The sequence below is a fragment of the Grammomys surdaster genome, unplaced genomic scaffold (genome assembly GCF_004785775.1).
Source record: "Grammomys surdaster isolate TR1022 unplaced genomic scaffold, NIH_TR_1.0 137, whole genome shotgun sequence".
Classification (NCBI taxonomy): Eukaryota; Metazoa; Chordata; class Mammalia; order Rodentia; family Muridae; genus Grammomys; species Grammomys surdaster.
In genome coordinates this window covers 3,263,704-3,274,714 of record NW_021604595.1, presented here as the reverse complement: position 1 = coordinate 3,274,714, position 11,011 = coordinate 3,263,704, and the positions used below count along the sequence as shown (strand labels likewise).

Sequence of the window (11,011 nt, the reverse complement as noted above, 5' to 3'; positions counted from 1 at the left end):
AGAAAGAAAGAAAGAAAGAAAGAAAGAAAGAAAGAAAGAAAGAAAGAGAGGAAGAGAGAAAGAGAGAAAGAAAGAGCAAGAGAGAGAGAGAGAGACAGAGAGAAGGAAGGAAGGAAGGAAAGAAGGAAGGAAGGAAGGAAGGAAGGAAGGAAGGAAGGAAGGAAGGAAGGAAGAAAAAGGGGTGGTGGTCTGAACTTTTAATCCTAGCACTTAGAAGACAGAAGCAAACAGATCTCCGTGTGTTCAAGCCCAGCATGAGTTTCAGACTGGCCAGGGTTACACAGTAAGACCTTGGGGGAGGGGCTTCAGAGCAAGTTAGCTTTTATGCTAACAGCTCTTTGAATGGTATTTTGTCCAGCCTACATAATGTTTCATACCTTATTGCACAAAACAGCTACACACACACACACATACACACACACACACACAAGATGGCATCTAATTAGAAGATTCAAATAACTGCTTTTCATAAAGTTCTGTAGGTGCACAGGAAAAACACCTTTCCAGCTGCAGAAGGAGACAGAGTATCTGTAAGCCCCCCAGGCCCCAGCAGGCTGGCTGATAAGAACCTTAGTGTCTGGAGCTGGTGGCTGTCTTATTTCACTTGACACCTTCAAGCCTCAAGTCAGCTACTGCAGATCAATGGAACCTCCCACCAACGGCCTCCACGGCCTCCCCAAGACTCCTGACACTCTGACAAGACATGAATTAAAAGGCAGCCCATTTCAGCTGGTCTGCCTGTTGCCTACTTTGTCTGACTCAGTTCTGTACTTAAGGACTGTATGTGGGTAAATCTGAATTGAACCTGGAAAACAAGAGCAAAAATGACCTTACAGATGATCTAATCCAGACTTCAGTTGTACCAACAAAGGAACTTAGAGGCAAAAGTGGCCCATCGGTGGCTAGCTCAGAGATACAGGTCATAGCAGCAGCAGTACGAGGCAGCACTCAGAATTCTCACATCACCATAGTGCCATCTGACCACTGGCTCCTCTGTCCTGGGAAAACCAGAAAAGACCTGAAGCAGGGAACCGGGGCCCATGAGTCTGAGCCTGGAAAAAAACCCTGTGTCTCCTCACAAGTCAGCATCCAGCAAGTTCACAGGACCTAGGAGACTCACTGACTCTTTCTTCCTTCTTCTCCCTAACTAAGGGAAAGGCAGACACTGAAGGTTTTAATCAGACACACCTGGCTGGAGAGCCCGTGGGTTGTTAAACTGAGCTGATAGTCTGCAGCAGCAGCTACCCACGGGAAGCAAGTGTCACGTTTATGAGTTAAGATTAGTGCAATCTAATTAGGCATTTTTGATTAAAGATAGTTGCTGATGCTGTTAAAGCTCTTGCACATTCCACTAGTTAAACCTTAGCATGCTTACTACCCAGACACGAACACAGAGGAAGACACGATCCACTTTGCCCCTTCCAAATTCCTGGCCTACAGAATCCATGGATGTAACAACATGACCGTTTCAACCTGCCAGAAAGAGGTTTATTAAACAGTAGTCACTGGAATGCCTGGGAAGCCCCTTTAAAAGTAAAGTGTCTAAGGTACACTCTTTTTCACTGTGCCGGTTAGTTTTGTGCTGGTTTGACACACGCTAGAGTCATCTGAGAGGAAGGAAGTCAACTGAGAAAAAGTTTCCATAAGATCAAGCTGTAGGCAAGCCTGTAGGGCACTTTCTTAATTATTGATTGATTGACTGATTGGTTGATTAATTAATATGGGAGGGCTCAGCTCATGGGGGGGGGCTACACATGGCCTGGAAGACCTTTGTTCTACAAGAACAAGCTGAGTAAGTCATGGGGAGCGAGCCAGTCAGTAAGCAGCACCCCTTGGAGCTTCTGGATCAGCTCCTGCCTTCAGGCTCCTGGGCTGACTGCCTTAGATCAGTCACCTGGGAACTGGTCAGAGCTGCAGAGCTTTATGTGGACTGGTTCAGAACACATGAGTGACTTAATGTACTTTCAAGTTTTCAGGTTAGACAGAAAGGAGCTTTGGCAGAAACTGGCTTTTTGGTTGCCTTTGTCGATGTTCTCCCTCATCTGTAGCTCTAAAGAACATCAACTTTATCTTCACTATCACGAAAGAATAACACGTGGTCTACTGAGTCTAAGACGGTAGTTGTGTTAGCAAGCTTGGAGGAAATCCTTCCGACTCTTTTATTATTTGTGTGCATGTGTGCATTCCACATCAGTGAAGAGGGTCAAGGAGACCAGAAGAGCACATCAGACCCCCCGGAACTGGTGTTACCAGTGGCTCTGGACTGTTATGCTGGAAACCAAACCCAGGTCCTTGGCAAGAGCAAGAGCAGTAAGTACTCTTAACCCAAACATCTCTCCAGCCTCTGTACATTTCAGTCATGTTAAAGACTCTAAGAAGACACTGTTTATTTATATGATCATTAAGAGAAATAGCAGCAAGCTCTAAAAGTACAGAAATGGCTAAAAAGAGAGAAATTCAACAGACTATTTAGTAAATTCAAAACTGTGAAACCCATGTAGCATGGCAAAGTACAAATGAAAGAAAAGCTTATCGCAAAACTGTAACTGAAAATATTCACATTACACAAGCAAAGGTAAGGGCAGAAAGGCTGGTCTGTGACAACTGTTATCTTTCATTTCTTCTTTTATGCTTCTTATAAAGCAAAAGCTATCTGAGTGCTGAGGCGATTGTGTGGGAATACACGAGCTTGCTTTAGTATGAGAAACCTTGGTAAGGATAGTTTGGAAAGTCTTCCCACTTTATCAATGCCTTTGAACAACCCGTCCCAGGGTAACAGGATCTCATTCCTGGTTTCAGTCAAATGAAGGGTCTGGGATAGCAGTCTCAGATTCCTGAACCTTGGTGTTACTGGAGTAAGTCGGCCACTAAAAGGCCAATGCTTGAGAGAGAGGAGTTGGTAAGAAGGAGTCAGGTTTATTGAAGACCTGGTGCTCTTGAGAAGAAGGGGACCCCGTCCATCTTTGGGGGACTGAAGGGACAGACAGGAAGGGCTTGTGTGCGGAGAGAAAGGAGAAGCAAGGCAGGAGAAGAACTATTGCACTTCACTTGTGGAGATTTAGGAAGCGGTACTTGACTACTGGAAGTGGCCTTGGACATCAGAGCCCAGCCCCTAGTGCCTGCAGCACTGGGCACACATTCCAGCCCTCAGGAACACTGCCAAGCCTTCCTCGCCACATGGACTGAAACCTTCCGAAACCGTTACACAACATAAACATTTTCTGACTTGGGTTGTCCCTGCCAGGTATTCTGTTCATAGCAACCACAAAAAAGTGGTCAATACAAGTGATTAGATCGGTGACCTCTCAGGTTCTTTGGCAGGCATCAGCCCAGGCTGACCATTACTCAAAGGCCAGCATTTGGGAGACTTGGTAGAAGGAATTGGGCTTATTTCAGGCCTGGCAATCTTGCCGGGTTCTGTGAATCTGAAGAAAGAGTTAGTTAACTGTTAACATTATGACCGTTTAGGTGGGGCCTCTCTTTGGAACTTAGAATTGACGGTGTTGGGCCAAAGAGGACAGAAGGATTAGGGTGTTCGGACAACTTCCAACAAGGGCAAAGGGAGTGACTCTCTCAACTCCAGAGAAAGACCAGTCCCGAGTGTCTTCACGGACCTCCCCACTTCCTTGGGAATCTTAAATCGACAAATACTCATTTTCCAAATGAAATTTTAGGGAAGGATAAGAAAACCTGACCCTGTGTCTACTGCTATATGTTGTTGTTGGGTGGTGATGCCACTGAAACCAATTCCAAAGAGAAATTTCTTTTCATGTTTTTCAAGTGTAAATTTCCCTAAATGTTTTATATTGTGACCTTCTTTTAAAACCCTGTTAATGGATCTCATAGGTAAAACCCATTTGTTTATTTATTTAAAATTATTTTTTGAAATTATTTTTTTGGGGAAGGTTCTTGTGTAATCCCAGCTGTGTAGGGGAGGATGGTTTTAAACTCCTAATCCTCCTGCCTTTACCCCCAGAGCCCTGGGATTATAGGCATGTACCACCACAGCTAAATCAACTCTGGGTTGTTGAAAACTGTTTGCATCTGAGCTTCAGCCCTGCTTCCTTACTGGCTTCCCTGCTGTCGGCTCAGGTTAATTTCTCACACTGTTGAGGTTACAATGCGATCTGAGTGTTTCTGTGGGCCTGGAGATTTCTCAGCTATTCCGCTTCCTTTGCAGAGAATGTTCTGGAAACAGTTTTAAATTCTAAACACATAAACACCATCTCTGCTCTGGCTCCCAGGAAGATTTGGGAAAAGGCAGTACTGTATAAATTTGAGAAGCCTTGAAGTCTCTGGGATGCCTACTGTTAGAGTTCACTTACTTCTCTGTAAATTTTCCTTGAGACGTGAGTGCGTGGCACATATAATCTTTCCTGCCAGTTGAAAACAATCCTCCAAGTTTTCCATTTATCTCTCAAATTGCCAGGAGCTGCTAACTGGTAGAACAATACATTAGCCAGCCCAAGTGGTATCATTCTCATTATCTTACAGATTTTTTAACAGCCCAGTGGGCATATGCCTCACAATTTCTTAATGAAATTTTTGCCATAGTAATACAAAAAACACAATTAAAGGGAGGTTTCTTCCCTAACGTTGTATCCTAAACACAACCAATGACCTTCACGAATGGAAGTGACTGACAGCCAACCATAGCCACCGCTATGTCCAGTTCCAGCTTTTACCTGTGTTTCTCTTATTTCCCTTTTTCTTGTTGTGATGTAAGTAGGAAGGGAGGCTAGCCAACGCTTTAATAATAGATAATCACACCAGCAGAGAGAATTTCCGAATGCTTCCTGTGTGCGGGGACAGGAGAAGCTAAGGGCTGAGAACAAAGGCAAAGCATATCCTTGTCCCACAGACACCAGAGACCACACAGGTAAGGCTGCACATTGTAGACATAAGGAACCAAAACAACACAATGATGCACAGGAGAAAGGGGGGTGGGGGTTGGGGACAGACGGAAGGACGACAGACTAATTAGCATCCTCAGACAGAACCTTCGAAACAAACAATCAAGATGCTATTTTTAAAAATAGTCCAAAAAAGGTTATCTTGGAAATTATATAATTGCAAAAGAAAAAAAAATGAACCTAAGTTTTGGAAGACAAGTGGAAGAATCTCCCAGAAGGCAGTGGGGTACCCTCAGCACTCTGAAAGCAGGAGGGGCCTGAGTTCAAGGCCAACTGGGCTGCAGGGTGAGTTCTGAGCCAACCTGGGCAACACAGCAAGAGCATCTCAAAAATCAAAACTAAAAGAGTGCGGGAATGGTCCAGGAGAAGCAGTGTTAAAATTAAAAAATAAAAACCAGAGCCTACAATCTTAATAAGCTTGTGTTTTGTTTTGTTTTGTTTTGTTTTGTTTCCAAATTAGATGTTTGTGACTCATTGGTAAGTTGTGAAAGTCCCAACCACCATTTTTAAATGAATTAGAAGAGAAATAAAATGGCCATTGCACATTAAGGGTGTACTTATATGAGCCCTTAGAGTACATGGATACACTCAGGTTCAGAACAGAAATTCTAGTCTGAAATGTGGGCTTAACCACAATAAAACTGGGTGGGGAGCAGACTAGGGATCAAACCCAACTGTGGCTTGCTTCACAAACGCCAAGCAAGTGCCCTACCACTGGGCCACATCCCTCACCACTGTTTCAGGTTGGTTTTGAGGCAGAGTCTCAAGTTAGACCAGGCTGGCAAGGGAAGTCACTCTGATCCACAACAGCCTCAAAGGCAAGGTGATCCTCTCTGTCCCTTGGCCTCCTAGATGCTAGATCACATTCACAAACCACCACACCCAGACACCCCCCCAAAAAAAATAATTTTTAAATCTCTTACACCAGAGAATTGCTTTTAATCTTCTTTTTAAAAATGAGATTTCAACGAACCTTTATTTTAAAACAAATTAGAAATGTTGACAACTAATGAAATTATCCCTCTGTCATGCTCCCTCCAACTCTGATGTCATGCAAGAAGACTATGCCCTCCTCCGGCTAGCGGAACCTAAACTTTATCTTCCGTTCCTGTTACCACCTCGGCAATAAAGCCAGAGAGGGAGGCAGTAGCTCAAAAGTGACCAGAACTCAGGTCCTCAAAACTGTAACGTGGGAGGCCGCTGTCTCTTAGATATCTTGCTAATTTTGTGTGACTGTCGGTAATACCTAGAGAAACCATTCTGGAAACATCTTTCATATGATGTATGAACTGGAAAACACACTGCAGTCAGCTAAGGAGCGTTCCCACCTGACCCTCCTTCCTATGTTTACCGTGGTCCACTGTGTGTGCAGTATGAAAAAAACAGGTAGAAAATGAACAACTTCAATGACACCTTATTAAAGCCTATATTCTACCCAGTTTGCCTTTGCTGTTGTTGTTGTCTGTGGGTAACAGACCTGGCTGTCCTAGAATTTGCTCCATAGACTAAGCTGGCCTTCCTTGAACTGAAGAGATTGTCCTGCCTTTGCCTCCCAAGAGCTTGGACTAAAGGCCTGTGCTACCATGCCAGCTTTTTTTTGAAGACTCACACTGTATACATCAGGCTAGCCATAAGCTCTCAAAGGTCTCCCACTTTCCGAGGTCTGAGATTACAGGCCCAGTTAATGTACCCCTTCTCCTCCTTGATGGGAACAGAAACAAGCTTCATTATGACACCTGATCTCCAATTTATTGACATAAAATTATATCTCATAAAATTAAATACAATATCTCCCAAGGAACATACATTTTATTATATTATTTTACTAATACGTAAGAATCAGATCCATACCCCCAAGGACATGTATCTTTAAAAAGAACACTTATCATCCAGGGTAGACGTAAAACATAAATGTGTCTTCCTATATTGATATTAAAAGATATCAAAAGTCACTTAAGTATCTATAAGCAAGATGCACGCTTCTGTGTGTGTGTGTACAGATACGTTCCTATACTTTCAGGAAAATGAGTCATAAATAAATGAGAAAAGTGACAGGCATGATGGCACAGGCCGGTGATCCAAAGGTGATCGGAAGACAAAGGCAAGAGGCTTGAGGGTTCAAGGACAGCCGCTCCTACTTAGCATGTTCAAGGCTGGTGTGAGCTGCCTGAGACCTCATCTCACACAAAGCAAATGATAAAACAAAATAAGGAAGGAAAGAGAACGGGAAGGGGTGCCTGCTGCCAACGGGGTGAGAAGACAACTCTGCACGGCATACTGAACGACATACTCCACACATATGGCAAACGGGATTCTCAATCTGCACCCAAGGAAAACTGCTGTGTCAGCACGTCCCATTCTTCACCCCACATTCTGACACAGAGAATTGCCCGGAAGCGGTCTGTGGCAGGAATGTTCTCACTTCCCTTAATAAAGGACTTTGACCTCACCTTACAATGAAGCTATACGCCTCTGCAGACTGCCTACCTTGGGTGGCAGCTCTAGCTCCTGTTGTCCGACAGCTGTTATGCACCAGGTGCTCTATGGGGCCTTGGGCACAAGGGGAATCAATACCTGCCTTCAGGGAGTGCACAGCCTCCAGCAAGACAGAAGTGGGAAATTTACAAATAATACAGTGTACGCAATGGCAAAGCATACACCTCTGCAATTACCACAGTGCCTTTACAATATCTTTCCTCTTTCTTCCCACGACTCTTCAAGGTGAGGGCCTCTGGCATAAATGTGGGATCTGCAGCTGTCTTGGGTTCCCCTGGGTCAAGTCCGGCACCGGCAGGAATTTTGTGTGTGCCTAACAGCAATGCTACAGCATTACAAGAAACAAATTATGTAGGTCTGTATCATGGTAGACTGACAAACAGTACGTGGATCGGCTATTAACCTGGACCTATGCAGTGTTCTAATGCTGGAATTTCAGCATCGAGACAAACATCCTTAGTCTGAGAAGTCGGCTGATCTTTCAGTCTTCACTCATGCAGCCCCATAAAAGAAGGTATGAAAGCAAAGCCTGTTTCTTTTCCTAGAAGCCGATGGATTTATTCTCCCTTGTTCTTATTGGTAACACTGAAGACTTTGACCCAGTAACTTTGAGCTTCTATGAATGCGTGGGTAATCTTTTGCAACCTCAGGGGAAAAAAAAACCCACTACTTCTCAATCTGACAAGTTGCCAGTATTTATTTAAGGACCTCTCACTTTTCAGACCTAAGAATTCCCTGGAGATTTCATTACAGTCTCGGTATTCTACCCACTCACCCTTGCCCCCTGCTCTGAGCTCTATCCAAAAAACACGGACGACACAAATGAATTGCAAATATACCATAAAAGCACAGTTGTGATTACCAAGCCACAGCCCAAGGGAGGAATTGTTTCTATTTTTAAATGCGCTGTTGCTTTAAGGAGAAGTTCCCTGATGAAATATGAAACCAAGCTGCAGAGTGGACATCGAAATGTACTTGGTGTCTTCATTCTGGCAAAGACGGTCATCCTAACCTGAACGGGGCATCCTTGTGTTGACTCCTCTCAGGTCTGGAAACGGAACAGCCAGTGAGTCCACGGGCAGACCCAGAGAGGGTCCATCAACCACACAAAGAGTTGGATCTGTCAGTCCACAACATGAGAGCACCCCACGGTTCAACTCGATTCTTCCGGCTCCAGATAGGGGTCTACCAGAGTCAGCATGCCAATGGATAAATGTCCAGGTCACTCTCCCCACAAATCCTCACTTGAAATGATCTAACACAGTGGCCTTAAGAACAACCAAGTGACAGTTTAGCATTTACCATTTTAAGAATGGCAAAAAGAGAAGGCGGCAGTGGTTGGGAGCACATGCCCAGACTGCCTACTGATCTGGGCTCCATCCCCCCAGGAGCTCAGAATGAATGAGTAGATGAATGAATGGACACACTCACCCACTCACATACATATACACAAACAAACACATATACGGTTAAAAGTATTAAAAGAACAGGGGAGTGGCATAAGCAACACCAAGCCAGGGAAACTGAAGCCTTGGCTTCCTAAGAAAAGCTAAGATAGTCTACCTGTTCTCCAGGATGCCTTGGAGAACCAGAGCCAAAGAGATAGTCTTCTGAAATAATATACTAAGATCCAGTTTTGAAAGAAAAATAAAATAGCGATATGACATAGGCATCTATTTAATCTTTAGTTTATTCAACAAATTTACTCATGCCCACCATAAAATATACCACCTACACTGCTATCCATATGCAGAAAAATACTGTAAGATATTTTAACATGTCCAAAAATACTGTCCAAGGATACATCCATTACTGTATGTAAAGATACATATGCGTCTATAAAATAACTTAGCCATTAAGTTACTATAAAAATCTGCTATAGTGACTATAAACCACTATAAGAATCTGCTAGGAAATGCAGAATGTTTGCTAAGTCAGTGGAACATGCTGGGCTCAGTATAAAAAGGAAAGAATCCCCATTCTTATCCCTCATAACAATCTTACCCCCAAATTTAGCATGGCTGGGCTGCAATGGAGTTTGATTATAGAAGGAAGCAGCTGCCTCGGTTAGCAACACAGTAACAAACCCTACTTCACAGTCAGTCTTCAGGGAAACTCTAAAGAGCAAAATCCACTCGTTCTGTAGCTCTTCAATCAACAGGTGACTTCCAGAGACAAACTCATACTCATTTCCAAGCCGAATCTCAATCTCGGTTTCCTTTTCTACTTTTATAAGCTCCTACAATGCCATACTGAATGAATACCGACCAATTTTTTTCTCAGGGGCTTACCATAAAAATGCCAAATATTCACATTATTTTGGGGGCATTTTCCCATACCATTGCATGGCACAGAGTAGAATTAATAAGGATCCCACAGTTACGACTTTTCAAATGCAAATGCCTTGCCATCTAGAAAATGCAGCCCCTTTTAACTTCCCCCGTCCCAGTGTCTGAACAGCTCCGGATCAGGACTCTATTTCCTTAAAAATCAAAATTCCCGCATTACTTTCAGACACCACCTCAACTCACCACCTCTAAGAACCTAAAGATTTTAAATGACCCAGCCTTGTGCTAAGGTGTTTTTCTGCTTTACAGGCTCCCAGCCCCCATTTCATAGACAACATCCCTAAGCAGTTCTGTTAAAGGGGGCAAACAACGTAAGAATCGCGGGAGCTGGACTCCATCAATAGGGCCCTGGGTTGGTCATTTGCACGCTTCAGACATTGGCTTTCCTATGTGTAAGATGTGGCCTGGGCTACACATCTCCATCCGGTCCTTTACACGTTCTAGGAGCCTGGAAGCCCGAGTACTGACTCTGACCAGGGTTCCCTGCCTAGGAGACATCGCTCTAGATGAGAGGGGCCAAGAAGTGATGGGCACAGAGAGAAGAGGGGACCCTGCACTTGCAACCGCTTCCCATATGAGCGTGGGACAAACTTGAAGCCACCCTTGCTAACAATGGGAGAGCGCACTCGGGTTTTCCGGGCTCAAACTTGGCAGGAGCCGGCGGGGTGGGATTTACCTTTCTCCCTGCTTGGTGTTGGAAGGAGGAGGGTGCAGGACCGTCTGGTTCCCTTCCATCTCCACCACGCACTTGGTGTTCAGTTCCAGCTCTGAAAGCACAGGGGCAGGGCGATGTTGCAAAGTGGAGCATCCGCGGCCGCAGCCGGCGCGCGTGGCTCGGTCCCGGCAGGCAGGGAGACGGCGCCCCGGGCACATAGTGGCCGCGGCCAGAGCCTGGGCGCCGCCTCCACCCGGGGCCACGCCGGGCCACCCCGGTGTCCCCGATCCCTGGCTGCCCTGCAGTTTGCAAAGTTGCCCCCCGCCCTCGGCCGGGGCAGAAATGCAAAAGGAGCTGGGGAAAGCGGCTCACCTCTTCGGTTCATGGGCCGGACCCGGACGGCAACTTTTACCTTCGTATCCGACATGTTGGCGGCGCGCTGCTCCGCCCGACGCGGCCCCTTCAAGCGCCGCGCCGCCGCCGCAGCAGCAGCCGCAGCCGCGCGCCCCCCGAGCCCGGCCGCCGCCGCTCCGCCGAGAGCTCCGAGACGCAGCGCCGAGGCGCGCGGGCCATCCCGGGGGAGCGCGACGCGGGGCACG

The 11,011-nt window shown here is 45.6% G+C and overlaps 1 protein-coding gene across 1 annotated transcript in view; it reads right to left on the bottom strand.

Moving 5' to 3' along the window:
* Kif13a (kinesin family member 13A) overlaps window positions 1–10,877 on the bottom strand; it is a 180,360-nt gene extending 169,483 nt beyond the window's left edge. The window contains exons 1-2 of the mRNA XM_028763098.1: window positions 10,785–10,877; window positions 10,434–10,524 (exon numbers count right to left, since the gene is read on the bottom strand). Coding sequence (XP_028618931.1) covers window positions 10,434–10,524; window positions 10,785–10,839 — 146 coding nt within the window. The 5' untranslated portion in view covers window positions 10,840–10,877. The remainder of the gene's footprint in view (window positions 1–10,433; window positions 10,525–10,784) is intronic.
* Between the last annotated feature and the right edge of the window lie 134 nt (window positions 10,878–11,011).